Raw genomic sequence first — 14,832 nt, forward strand, 5'->3', positions numbered from 1 at the left:
ACAACTCTGTAGATGCTGCATACATGCATACATAGACACACACAACTCTGTAGCTGCTGCATACATGCATGCATACAGACACACACAACTCTGTAGCTGCTGCATACATGCATACATACACACACAACTCTGCTACATAGACAGACACAGCTCTACTGCATACATACATACACACACACACAACTCTGCTGCACATATAGACACACACGTGGCTTTTGGGGGCCCGCACAAGCGGCTGCTGCAGAGCTGAGGCTGCACCAAGCACAAGGCAGATGTAGCAGAGCTGAGCCTGCACCAAGCACAGGGCAAGTGTAGCAGAGCTGAGCCTGCACCGAGCACAGGGCAGATGTAGAGGAGCTGAGCCTGCAACAAGCACAGGGCAGATGTAGTAGAGCTGAGCCTGCACCGACACACGCGGCTCCTGGGGGGGAAGCCCATGCAGCTCACTGGGGCCCATAAACCGGGTGGCTGGGAGGGAGTATACAGGTCGAGGGGGGAGTGGGGATAGCACTTACTACTCGGTCACGGAGGAGAGGGGGCCAGCGCTGTGCTGGGGGTCGCTGGCTGGCACTCCTTCATCTGTGGGACTGAGCAGGATTCCGGGCGGTAGCTCCGCCCACAGATGAAGCTCAATACAGCAGGACGCTGTGGTCTGCACGCCTTAAAGGGACGGCAGCCACAGTTTCCTGCCGAGGACTCCGGTCCCCGGAACTCGGCCTGGGGGCAGCAAAACTGAAGGCGAGTGGCCAAAATGCCGCCCCCCTGACACAAGCCGCCCGGGGCGGACCGCCCCCTCCGCCCCCCCTTTGCTACGCCACTGGAAGGAAGGAAGGAAAAGAAAAGAAGGGAGACAAGAAAGAAGTAAAGAGGGGGAAGAGTAAAAGATGGAAAGAAAGAAGGAAGTACGAAAGGAAGGATGGAAACAACTAATGGAAAAGAAGGGAGACAAGAAAGAAAGAAGTAGTGCGGGAAAGAGGGAGGAGAAGTGAAGGATGGAAAGAAGGAAGGAAGGAATGTAGGAAGGAAAGAAAAAAATGAATAGAAGAAGGGAGACAAGAAAGAAGAAAGTAGAGAGGAAAAGAGGGGGAGAAGTGTAGGGTGGAAAGAAAGAAGGAAGTATGAAATGAAGGAAGGAACAAACTAAGGGAAACAAAGGAAGACAAGAAAGAAGGAAGTAGAGAGGGAAAGAGTGGGGGGAGTAAAGGATGGAAAGAAAAAAGGAAGAGAGGAAGGAAGCAAGGAATACTAAAGGTAAAGAAAGAAAGGAGACAAGAAAGTAGAGAGGGAAAGAGGGAGAAGTGAAGGATGGAAAGAAAATAGAGGAAAGAAGGCAGTAAGGAAGTAAAAAAGAAACTGAGGTAAAAGAAGGCAGACAACAAAGAAGGAAGTAGAGAGGAAAAGAGGGGGGAGGAGTAAAGGGTGGAAAGAAGGAAGGAAGTAAGAGTGGAAGGAAAAAACAGAGAAAAGAAGGGAGACAAGAAAGAAGGAAGTAGAGAGGGAAAAGAGGGGGAGGAGTGTAGGATGGAAAGAGAGAAGGAAGTACGAAAGGAAGGAAGGAACAAAGTAAGGGAAACAAAGGAAGACAAGAAAGAAGGAAGTAGAGAGGGAAAGAGGGAGGAGTGAATGATAGAAAGAAAATAGAGGAAAGAAGGCAGTAAGGAAGTAAAAAAACTGAGGTAAAAGAAGGCAGACAACAAAGAAGGAAGTAGAGAGGAAAAGAGGGGGGGAGTGAAGGATGGAAAGAAGAAAGGAAGTAAGAGAGGGAGGGAAAAACAGACAAAAAAAGGGAGACAAGAAAGAAGTAGAAAGGGAGAAAGATGGGTAGGAGTGAAGGATGGCAAGAAAATAGAGGAAAGAAGGAACTAAGGAAGTAAAGAAAAAACTGAGGGAAAAGAAAGGAGACAAGAAAGAAGGAAGTAGAGGGAGAAAGAAGGGGAAGAAATAAACACATATATAGTGTAACTACTGCTGTTCTGAGATGCTGGAATAAGCCCGACAGCAGCACAGTCTCTGATATCCTGCCTGACTCCATTACTGTAGCTAATCAGGGGCTAATCCCGGGGCAGGACTGCTAGGAATTGAGTGTTACGATGGGTTTACACCTGAATACCTTGCACTCTGGATAAATTATCACCTTATTTTCAGTTCATTTTACAGAGACCTCATTAACACGTTGCAACTTAAAAGTCCTGATTTACTTAATTACAATTAATGGCTCTATTTTTAGGCGTGTTTTGCGGTACGGTATCACCTTTCCTGTCCTGCTGGATTGTTTGTGTTTGTGTATCCATCAAGGCAGCAGAGAAAATGCTGAATTAGGAGGAGCACATGTGTTTGCCACGGAGAGGCTGCCTCTATATTAGCCCAGATGTTGTCTGGCTCAGCAGGTGTAATATACCGATACTTCACTGCAATGCAAACAGCAAAACAGACGTCTACCTCATAAGGAGGTGACACCAAGGATAGAACTTAATGATGCATTTCTTTAAGCACTATTCTTCTGTTCCCATACAGGCACTCAGGAGTCTTCGGCTGTCTGCTGCCACCACTGGAGGGCGCATCTGAGGACAGCTCCAGATCAGCCACACACCAATACACCCCCTAGTGGTCACAGAAGGTAGTGCTTCTATGGCGGAACAAAGTGCATGCATCCAACTCATTTCTTAGAACATCAAATGTAATGGACATTGAAAATGGTCCTTATACCGTCAGACAATTAGATCTCCTTTGATAATGTTATAAATAAACTAAAAAACACTTTTTTTTTAGTAATTATGCTGTTTTATACCCAAAAAGGTACTCCAAAGTCCCACCCATTAGGTGTCTCCCTTCTATATAACATTGTGTCCACTGTCTTCTATAATGTATATCTCTAGCAAAACATACATAAAGACTGTTTACATAAAGTGGAGGCGGATCTATATCTCTCCACAGGAAGTGGGGGTGGGTCTATAACTCTCTACTGGAAGTGGAAGTGGGTATATATCTCTCTACAGGAAGTGGGGGTGGGTCTATAACGCTCTACAGAAAGTGGAAGTGGGTATATATCTCTCTACAGGAAGTGGGGGTGGGTCTATAACGCTCTACAGAAAGTGGAAGTGGGTATATATCTCGCTACAGGAAGTGGAGGTGGGTGTATAACGCTCTACAGAAAGTGGGGATAGGTATATATCTCTCTACAGGAAGTGGGGGCATGTCTAAATCTCTCTACAGGAAGTGGGGATGGGTCTATATCTCTCTACAGGAAGAAGGGGTGGGTCTTAATCTCTTTACAGGAAGTGGATGCGGGTCTATATCTCGCTACATGAAGTGGGGGTGCTCTGTATCTCTCAACAGGAAGTGGGGTGGGTCTAAATCTCTTTATGGGAAGTAGAGGTGGGTCTATATATTTCTTAAGGAAATGGGGGGAGGTCTATATCTCTACAGGAAGTGGCGGTGGGCCTATTTCTCTCTACAGGAAGTGAATGCGGGTCTATAGCTCTCTATAGGAAGTGGCGGCAGGTCTTAGCGTTGAACATGAAGTGGGTCTATATCTCTCTATAGGAAGTGGAGGCGGGTATATATCTTTCCACAGGAAGTGGGGGCAGACCTTTGTTTCTCTGCAGGAAGTGGGTGGGGTCTTGACTTTCTAAAGGAAGTGGGCAGGTCTTTGTCTCTCTACCGGAAGTGGGGGTGGGTTTCTGACCCTCTACAGGAAGTGGGTATGTTTTTTGTTTCTCTTCAGGAATGGGAGTGGGTCTTTTTCTTTCAACAGGAAGAGGGGCAAATCTTTGTCTCTTTGCAGGAAGTGGGGGGAAGAATTTTGAACTTTTACAGGAAATGGTAATGGTTTTAATCTATTTACAGAGATTAAGGAGTCTCTTTTTTTCTATAGGAAGTGGGGCAGATCTTTGTGTCTATATAGGAAGTGGAGTCAGGTCCTTGTTCCTCTACAGGAAGTGGGGCTGGGTTTTTCTTTTTCTACTGTAAGTGGCGGTGGGTCTTTGCCTTTCCACAGGAAGTGGTGACGTGTATTTGTCTCAAAATAGGAAGTAAGGGCGAGTTTTTGTCTCTCTATAGGAAGTGAGGGTGGGTCTTTGTCCATCTACAGGAAGTGAGGGCGGGTTTTTGTTTATCTACAGGAAGTGGTGGCAGGTCTTTCTTCATTTACAGAAAGTGGGGATGTTCTTTGTTTTTCTGCAGGCATTGGGGGAAGGTCTTTCTCTCTCTATAGGAAGTGGGGGAAGGTATTTGTCTCTTTACAAGAAGTAGTGTCTTTCTGATCCTATTTTCCTGTTTTCTGCCTGTCTGTGCATGCAGACATAGCAGGGAGTTGAGGTTTTATTTCAGAGGAGGCAAGCCACTGTACAATAGCAAAAGTAATGTAAGCTGGTAAGTGAGAGTGAGTCGTTCCAGCAACGATAGTGCTGGCAGAATACTGGTGAAGGAAAATCACTTAATATATAATATAATAAAAGATAAATTTTGTATAGAGAATCTCAATTTGTAGGGCTTTTTTTAGCACATGGATGTCATCTGTACTTTGGTCATTTACGCTCAGTTTTTCACTAACTGATCTCATTTCCTTTTTTTCAGGCAATGGATAGTAAAAATGATAACGAATATAATTGGTAGGAAGATGCCTGTACACATTCATCCATGTACAGAGCCCTTTCAAGAGGCCAGTGGGTAGTAACAACGAAGAACTTGTATCCAAAAACTTGGCAGAGAGAGATAAATGCAAACATACAAACCAAACCAAACAGGATAACAAATAATATATATATATACAGTGCCTATAAGTAGTCTTCAACCCCCTGCAGATTTAGCAGGTTTGACAAGATGCAAATAAGTTAGAGCCTGCAAACTTCAAACAAGAGCAGGATTTATTAACAGATGCATAAATCTTACAAACCAACAAGTTATGTTGCTCAGTTCAATTTTAATAAATTTTCAACATAAAAGTGTGGGTCAATTATTATTCAACCCCTAGGATTAATATTTTGTGGAATAACCCTTGTTTGCAATTACAGCTAATAATTGTCTTTTATAAGACCTGATCAGGCCGGCACAGGTCTCTGGAGTTATCTTGGCCCACTCCTCCATGCAGATCTTCTCCAAGTTATCTAGGTTCTTTGGGTGTCTCATGTGGACTTTAATCTTGAGCTCCTTCCACAAGTTTTCAATTGGGTTAAGGTCAGGAGACTGACTAGAACACTGCAACACCTTGATTTTTTCCCTCTTGAAGCAGGCCTTGGTTTTCTTGGCTGTGTGCTTTGGGTCGTTGTCTTGTTGGAAGATGAAATGACGACCCATCTTAAGATCCTTGATGGAGGAGTGGAGGTTCTTGGCCAAAATCTCCAGGTAGGCCGTGCTATCCATCTTCCCATGGATGCGGACCAGATGGCCAGGCCCCTTGGCTGAGAAACAGCCCCACAGCATGATGCTGCCACCACCATGCTTGACTGTAGGGATGGTATTCTTGGGGTCGTATGCAGTGCCATCCAGTCTCCAAACGTCACGTGTGTGGTTGGCACCAAAGATCTCGATCTTGGTCTCATCAGACCAGAGAACCTTGAACCAGTCTGTCTCAGAGTCCTCCAAGTGATCATGAGCAAACTGTAGATGAGCCTTGACATGACGCTTTGAAAGTAAAGGTACCTTACAAGCTTGTCTGGAACGGAGACCATTGCGGTGGAGTACGTTACTTATGGTATTGACTGAAACCAATGTCCCCACTGCCATGAGATCTTCCCGGAGCTCCTTCCTTGTTGTCCTTGGGTTAGCCTTGACTCTTCGGACAAGCCTGGCCTCGGCACGTGTGGAAACTTTCAAAGGCTGTCCAGGCCGTGGAAGGCTAAAAGTAGTTCCATAAGCCTTCCACTTCCGGATGATGCTCTCAACAGTGGAGACAGGTAGGCCCAACTCCTTGCAAAGGGTTTTGTACCCCTTGCCAGCCTTGTGACCCTCCACGATCTTGTCTCTAATGGCCTTGGAATGCTCCTTTGTCTTTCCCATGTTGACCAAGTATGAGTGCTGTTCACAAGTTTGGGGAGGGTCTTAATTAGTCAGAAAAGGCTGGGAAAAGAGATAATTAATCCAAACATGTGAAGCTCATTGTTCTTTGTGCCTGAAATACTTCTTAATACTTTAGGGGAACCAAACAGAATTCTGGTGGTTTGAGGGGTTGAATAATAAATGACCCTCTGAATAAACTTTTCACAATTTAAAAAAAAAAAAAAAAAAAGAAATAACATTCTTTTTTGCTGCAGTGCATTTCACACTTCCAGGCTGATCTACAGTCCAAATGTCACATTGCCAAGTTAATTCCGAATGTGTAAACCTGCTAAATCTGCAGGGGGTTGAATACTACTTGTAGGCACTGTATATATATAAAGAAATCTCAAAGAAAGATCAAGGCAGATTCTAGAGAACATCTAAAACCTCTGGTGATATCCTGTGAAAACAAGTCATCGGCTATCCATATCATGGGTTCCAACACGATTGGTGGGTTCTGACCATTGGGGCTCCTGTCGATTGGTAGAATGGGTAGTTAGTCGTAGAGGGTAGATCTGTCTTATGTTTGGGCCATCAATCTGACCACTTGGAAAATTCCACAAAGTACATGAACATGAGTCACCATGAGATTCCAGAACATAAAGACGTTCCCACCAGACAAGGAACAACAATGTTCTACACGAAATCAATCCTGCCGATGGATTCCATATGTAAGCACGAGACCACAAGAATCATCCTAGCAGAGGAGAGACTCCCTGAAAGAGCCTGTGCACACCCACATGTAGCAGAGCCCGTGCACACCCACATGTAGCAGAGCCTGTGCACACCCAGATATAACAGAGCCCGTGCACACCCACATGTAGCAGAGCCTGTGTACACCCAGATGTAGCAGAGCCCCTGCACACCCAGATGTAGCAGAGCCTGTGTACACCCAGATGTAGCAGAGCCTGTGTACACCCAGATGTAGCAGAGCCCGTGCACACCCAGATCTAGCAGAGCCTATGCACTCCCAGATGTAGCAGAGCCCATGCACACTCAGATGTAGCAGTGCCCGTGCATATCCAGATGTAGTAGAGCCCGTGCACACCCAGATATAGAAAAGTCTTTGCACTCCTAGATGTAGCAGAGCCTGTGCACTCCTAGATGTAGAAAATCCTGTGCACTCCTAGATGTAGCAAAGCCTGTGCACACCAAGATGTAGAAGAGCTCATGCAAACCTAGATGTAGCAGAGCTTGTGCACATCCAGATGTAGCAGAGCCCATGCACTCCCAGATGTAGCAGAGCTCATGTATTCCCAGATGTAGCAGAGCCCGTGCACACTGAGATGTCGCAGAGCCCATGCAAATCTAGATGTATCAAAGCCTGTGCACACCCGGATGTAGCAAAGCTGGGTTTGACATTTGGAATAGTTAATCATTCTCTCATTATCTGTAGTATTACATAGACAGCGGAATATTAACACTTTTAACGCTTATTGCTATTTTTCTACTTGGTAACATCTAATGTCACTTACATCAAAGAATCAACTTGAAAAATAAAATCAGCTTCTCTTTGGAAATCATCAACAAGCAGGTTACAGGGAACCTGTCAGCAAAAGTGTGGTTATTAAACTCCAACCCTGAGGCTGTAGAGCTCACCATAACAGAATGATGACGCTGAGGTTCTAAAACTGCTCTCAATAGTCATGTGGGCGGAGATAGCACTCGGCCGAGATGACTAGTCCATGTTATAGCTCCGCCCAGATGACATATCAAAAGGATAAGAGTTCAGCAGCTTGTTGATGGTTTCTATATAGATTCCAGATTTTTTTTTTTTTAACATTGCACAAATTATACAGATAAAAAATCTGCAAAAACAATTCCTGGAGATTAACGGAACGACAATAAAAAATGTGCGACTCACTTTGCAATCGTGAATTGACGTAAGGAGGGGAGAGATTATCATGTGACGTCAGGTCCCGGCTCGTCATGTGTTCATAGTGACCCCCTTCCCCATAATTCTGGTGAAAAACAAACAAGAGTGGTTAGCATCGGCGCGATATAATGTACGGAGATCTGCAATAACAGGTTATTAGATAACGCACGCTCAGGGATTGATGCTACATCACAATATTATGTATAAAAAAAGGGAAAAACCTCCACACATCATCCACGCATACAAATAGTCTGAGGTTGTGCAGGCAGTGCATATGGCCTCATTCTGGGATGGTTTAGTTTTGGTTCTTGAGGTATGGAAATCAGGTCAGAAAAGTAGGAAGGAACTAGTGTCAGGCAGTTGCCTAAAGTGACCCTATTTTTTTTTTTTTTTTTTTTTTTTTTTTATTTCTTCCTTTTTGTAAACCACTGCCTACGGTTTTCAGAAACTGATAGGTTGTTATTTTATGGACTTAAAGAAGACCTGTCACACGATCAAATTTGGTCAGTTTTTGCTTATTTTATGGACTTAAAGAAGACCTGTCACCCAATCAAATTTGGGCAGTTTTTGCTTATTTTATGGACTTAAGGAAGACCTGTCAACCATCAAATTTGGAAAGTTTTTTCTTATTTTATGGACTTAAAGAAGACCTGTCATCAGATCAAATTTGGGCAGTTTTTCCTTATTTTATGGTCTTAAAGAAGACCTGTCACCTGATCAGATTTGTGCAGTTCTTGCTTATTTTATGGACTTAAAGAAGACCTGTCACCTGATCAAATTTGGGCAGTTTTTGCTTATTTTATGGACTTAAAGAAGACCTGTCACCTGATCAGATTTGGGCAGTTTTTGCCTATTTTATGGACTTAAAGAAGACCTGTCACCCGATCAAATTTGGTCAGTTTTTGCTTATTTTATGGACTTAAAGAAGACCTATCACCCGATCAAATTTGGGCAGTTTTTGCTTACTTTAGGGACGTAAAGAAGACCTGTCACCTGATCAAATTTGGGCAGTTTTTGCTTATTTTATGGACTTAAAGAAGACCTGTCACCAGATCAAATTTGGGCAGTTTTTGCTCTTATATAATTCCTGCAGCTCAATTTTATTTTTAAAACCAGCCATACAGTTCTAGAGTTATGAGCCTATTTATTTAACATTAATTTTTCTGGATTTTTTTTTACCAACGGGGTGTGGCTCACAGAGTAATTATGCAACATAGCCTAAAGACACGCCCCCGAGGAGCCATGTTAGCAAAGACCATGTAAATGAAAGGCTCCATATCTGTGGAATCATATGGCAGTTGAAATAATTAAGAGTAAAAATTGTACACTTTTGCCCTGCGAACAAAAAAAAAATAAAAATCTATAATTATCTGCACAGTTGGGTTTGTCCATAAAGGATAACAGGGAGACATTGTGGCAAATGAATGAGGAGGAAACTACAATGGACCATTAGTAAGAGTTCCCTCTAATAAAATATATCAACTATCCACAATCTATATTGAAGGTATTGATAATAATTCTAAGATACAAATGTGAATAATGTCTTGCGTCATTGTGGAGAGTGATGTGTAATGTGAACTGCAATGTAAAATGTAATGTGTGGTAGCGCTAAAAGGAGTTGTTAGACTTTATGGCAAGAGATTATTTCTTATTGGGTCTAGTTCACAGTGGGTGGGGTTAGAGTATAGGGAAAGTGACAGATCCTGGTGGAACAGCAGATAAGGCCCATCCTGTAACTAGAGAAGACCTATGGTTTAAATGGTTGTCAAGGCCGCATGCAGTGGGTGACCTGTGGCTAACAGAAGGAAGGAGACCGAAATTCAGATAGCGTGATACAAAGAAATTGTTGAAGTGATGTGGAATGTGAACTGAAATGTAATGTATTATGTGTGATAGTGTTAAAAGTAGTTGCTAGACTTTAGGGCAAGAGATAGTTTCTTATTGGAACTAGCCCACAGTCGGAGGGGTTAGAGTATATAGAAAGTGATGGATCCTTGTGGAACATCAGATAGGGCCCAGCCTGTAACTAGAGAAGACCTATGGTATGAATGGCTGTCAAGGCCGCATGCAGTGGGTGACCTGTGGCTAACAGAAGGAAGGAGACCGAAATTCAGATAGCGTGATACAAAGAAATTGTTGAAGTGATGTGGAATGTGAACTGAAATGTAATGTATTATGTGCGATAGTGTTAAAAGTAGTTGCTAGACTTTAGGGCAAGAGATAGTTTCTTATTGGAACTAGCCCACAGTGGGAGGGGTTAGAGTATAGAGAAAGTGACGGATCCTTGTGGAACATCAGATAGGGCCCAGCCTGTAACTAGAGACCTATGGTGTGAATGGTTGTCAAGGCCGCATGCAGTGGCTGACCTGTGGCTAACAGAAGGAAGGACAGGGCAGATCAAAGTATTGTAGTGGCATGCACGGGCGGTCTTTAACCTTTCCTCATGACTGCGCATTACAGTACCTTGCTCTGCCCTCAGCAGGGTAGATCAAAGTGTGCCTTTTCAGGACCGGATGCTAGCCTGTGGGGATGACATAGGACATGTCATCCACACTTGGCTGGGAAGGACGGAGATCGCAGCAGAAAGGCGGTGCCGGACCGAGAACAGTGACACCCATCAGCCCGGACCACTCCATAGGTGAGTATAATAAAGACGCTTTTTATGTTGTACACAGTGGCCTGGGCTCTTATATACAGGATTCTAGAATACTATATATAAGGGCTCACTGAGGGTGGCCGCAGTATATAGTCCCCAAACCTGGCGACTGGTGCCTTTTCACATTGGGTCCTGGCCAGTCGAACCCATCGGCAATATGTGGCCTATACGGGCGTATCATCTCTTCGGCATCAATGCACACACCTAGGCAGGACCTCATTTCTCAAGTAGCATGCCGGGCGTCAGGGAGCAACCCACGAGTACCGCCACATGTCACGTTACAACAGCACCCCCACAGGTGGAATGAAGCATTACACATCTCAACGCAATACGTAGATACAGGAGTCGCGCTCTTTGCAACCACTTCTCGTGCGGACTAATAAATTAATCTCTTTAGTAGGGACTCCTGTTTTAATTAAATCCTTAATGTTGCAGCCCGTTTTCTTTTGTTTTGCACTTTCATTATTTTTTTCCCCAACACTGTCCCAAGTGGACTTATTGTTATATGAGATGAGACATGGTTTTGAAGAACACTGTTCACTTTAACATATAATGTGCTAAAAATAAGTGAAAATTGTGGAAAAAAACTATAATCTGTCATTGTTTTTGGATTTACGACATTCATTGAGTGTTAAAAATGACCTTATAGCAGGATGTTCCCGGTCAGTCCGATTAAGGCGACACCAAAGTTGTATGTTTTTTTTTCCATTTAATTTGTTTAAACAAGTTCCGAATTTAGTAAAAAATTGTTAGTGTTGACTTTTTATTGACTTAATTTTGCCACTGGATTTTCTCCTTGTCGAGCTGTAGCGTTTCTTGGCACTACTAGTGGACATGTTGTTGTTTTTTTTAGGGGGGGGACAGTAACTAAATACCAATTTGGGTGTTTCGATTTTTTTTCTTCATGGTGTTTACAAATTATTTTAAATTTCACATCATGGAGGTGGGACGAAGGATGGATTCCACGCCAGAAAAGAGGAATCTTTGCTTTTGTAGAACATCAGATAGGGCCCAGCCTGTAACTAGACCAGACCTATGGTCTGAAAGGTTGTCAAGGCCACATGCAGTGAGTGACCTGTGGCTAACAAAAGAATGGACACGGCAGATCAAGAGATTCATTTACTAGTCAGCACGAGGAGTGGTTACAAAGAGCATGACCTCTGTATCCACGTATTACGTGGAGATTTGTAATGCTTCATTCCACCTGTGGGGGTGCTGTTGTAACATGGCAACTTTTTTCTCCATAAATCAACAATACAACTGAAAATGATAATTTTTTGTATATACAGTGCTGGCCAAAAGTATTGGCACCCCTGCAATTCTGTCAGATAATACTCAGTTTCTTCTTGAAAATTATTGCAATCACAAATTCTTTGGTATTATTATCTTCATTTAATTTGTCTTCAATGAAAAAAGAAAAAAAAATGTCATAAAGCCAAATTGGATATAATTCCACACCAAACATAAAAAAGGGGGTGGATAAAAGTATTGGCACTGTTTGAAATATCATGTGATGCTTCTCTAATTTGTGTAATTAACAGCACCTGTAACTTACCTGTGGCACCTAACAGGTGCTGGCAATAAGTAAATCACAGCCAGTTGACATGGATTGAAGTTGACTCAACCTTTGTCCTGTGTCCTTGTGTGCACCACATTGAGCATGGAGAAAAGAAAGAAGACCAAAGAACTGTCTGAGGACTTGAGAATCCAAATTGTGAGGAAGCATGAGCAATCTCAAGGCTACAAGTCCATCTCCAAAGACCTGAAAGTTCCTGTGTCTATGGTGCGCAGTGTCATCAAGAAGTGTAAAGCCCATGGCCCTGTGGCTAACCTCCCTAGATGTGGAAGGAAAAGAAAAATTGACGAGAGATTTCAACGCAAGATTGTGCGGATGATGGATAAAGAACCTCGACTAACATTCAAACAAGTTCAAGCTGCCCTGCAGTCCGGGGGTACAACAGTGTCAACCCGTACTATCCGTCGGCGTCTGAATGAAAAGGGACTGTATGGTAGGATACCCAGGAAGACCCCACTTCTTACCCCGAGACATAAAAAAAGCCAGGCTGGAGTTTGCCAAAACTTACTTAAGAAAGCCTAAAACGTTTTGGAAGAATGTTCTCTGGTCAGATGAGACAAAAGTAGAGCTTTTTGGGAAAAGCCATCAACATAGAGTTTACAGGAAAAAAAAAGAGGCATTCAAAGAAAAGAACACGGTCCCTACAGTCAAACATGGCGGAGGTTCCCTGATGTTTTGGGTTTACTTTGCTGCTTCTGGCACTGGACTGCTTGACCGTGTGCATGGCATTATGAAGTCTGAAGACTACCAACAAATTTTCCAGCATAATGTAGGGCCCAGTGTGAGAAAGCTGGGTCTCCCTCAGAGGTCATGGGTCTTCCAGCAGGACAATGACCCAAAACACACTTCAAAAAGCACTAGAAAATGGTTTGAGAGAAAGCACCAAGACTACTAAAGTGGCCAGCAATGAGTCCTGTGGAGAGATCTCACAATGGCAGTTTGGAGAAGGCCCCCTTCAAATCTCAGGGACCTGGAGCAGTTTGCCAAAGAAGAATGGTCTAAAACTCCAGCAGAGCATTGTAAGAAACTCATTGATGGTTACCGGAAGCGGTTGTTCGCAGTTATTTTGGCTAAAGGTTGTGCAACCAAGTATTAGGCTAAGGGTGCCAATACTTTTGTCTGGCCCATTTTTGGAGTTTTGTGTGAAATGATCAATGATTTGATTTTTGATTCATTCTCTTTTGTGTTTTTTCATTGCAAGCAAAATAAATGAAGATAATAATACCAAAGAATTTGTGATTGCAATAATTTTCAAGAAGAAACTGAGTATTATCTGACAGAATTGCAGGGGTGCCAATACTTTTGGCTAGCACTGTATGTCTTATCAGAGGAATCCGCTTCTGGACTGACCTTTCTCTATTCACAAGTAAAATGTGTCTTTACTAAATACAAATTTTCCCAATATTGAGATTGGAGATGACAGTTGGTGCCCATAAAGTTCTATGGAGAACTGTACCTATCGTTTTAGGAGAAGACTGACAAGTCTCTAGCTCATTTCCACTATAACAGAAGCTTAAAAGCACCAACTGTCATCTCATATATCAGTAATTTATCTTCACTGAACCCTGATTTTACCCATGGATTGGACTGAAAGATCAGATCTGGGGAAGAAAAAAGCTGATTTCTCTGATAAGATACATTACAAGGTTTCTTATTTTCACATGTACTATCGATTTATGCAATAAAAATGAAAGTCAAGGTCCCCCTTTTACTGTTTAAATAATTGCTCAGCTCTGGTCGCTGCTGTTAGAGGCTGCCGAGCCTGTTCTATACATCCACATTTGTTCCATGACATATTAGTATTTCTTGGAGCAAGAAAGGGTAGATGAGCAATTCCCTTTGAGAATACCTGTTGTCTATCCCTCATGGGGGACAACAATGCTGGGACCCCCACAAACACTGTCAGTTCATCTGTGGTTTACAGGGACGGCCATTGCTGAGGAAATCTCAGTTCCCCAGTACGAGTGATATGGCCAGTAAATAATAAGTCTATGGACAAACGTTTTAGTGTACACACAGGACAAAACCTTGACAGCGATCTTGAAAACAGGGCTCAAAAGTGTTCATTTGAGCAATAAGATCACTGCGCATGCACAACACCACTGCATTCAATTACTAGAGGTCTGTCGGAGATAGCCGAGCACAAAGGATCGAGGATCAATCATAACTAAGGATGAGCAAACCCAAGAGGTAAAATTCAGGGTTTGCACCAGACAAAGGTCTGTGTCAGATTTCAGGAGCTGGTCGTATGCTAATAAAGTTTGCTGAAAGGCTGTAGCACCGCCAATCAGCAAGCTTTATTGCATGCGGAAGATGCCTCTATGCTGTTGTGAATGAGTAAGAAAAAAAATGACCTAGGCTCCCACCTATTTTTGATAACTAGCATGGGTAAAGAAGCAGCTGCGGGCTGCAACCCCCAGCTGTCAGCTTTACCTTACCTGTTTATCAAAAATAGAGGGGTCCCATAACAATTTTTGAAAATTATTTAAATAAATAATTTTAAAAAAATGGCACGGGGTCCCCTGTATTTTTGATAACGAGCCAAGGTAAAGCTGACAGCTGGAGGCTGGTATTTTCAGGCTGGTAAGTTTCATGGTTATTTGGCCCTTCCCAACCTAAAAATAGCAGCCCACAGCCACTCCAGAAGTGGCGCACCCATTAGATGCACCAATTCTAATGCTTTACCCG

General features: G+C 43.1%; 1 protein-coding gene across 1 annotated transcript in view; it reads right to left on the minus strand.

Moving 5' to 3' along the window:
* Positions 1–14,832, minus strand: part of TCF4 (transcription factor 4) — a 633,301-nt gene that overhangs the window by 461,100 nt on the left and 157,369 nt on the right. Inside the window, exon 5 of the mRNA XM_075329425.1 lies at positions 7,901–7,997. Within this exon, the coding sequence (XP_075185540.1) occupies positions 7,901–7,997 (97 nt within the window). The remainder of the gene's footprint in view (positions 1–7,900; positions 7,998–14,832) is intronic.

This window comes from Anomaloglossus baeobatrachus, chromosome 1, assembly GCF_048569485.1.
Source record: "Anomaloglossus baeobatrachus isolate aAnoBae1 chromosome 1, aAnoBae1.hap1, whole genome shotgun sequence".
Classification (NCBI taxonomy): Eukaryota; Metazoa; Chordata; class Amphibia; order Anura; family Aromobatidae; genus Anomaloglossus; species Anomaloglossus baeobatrachus.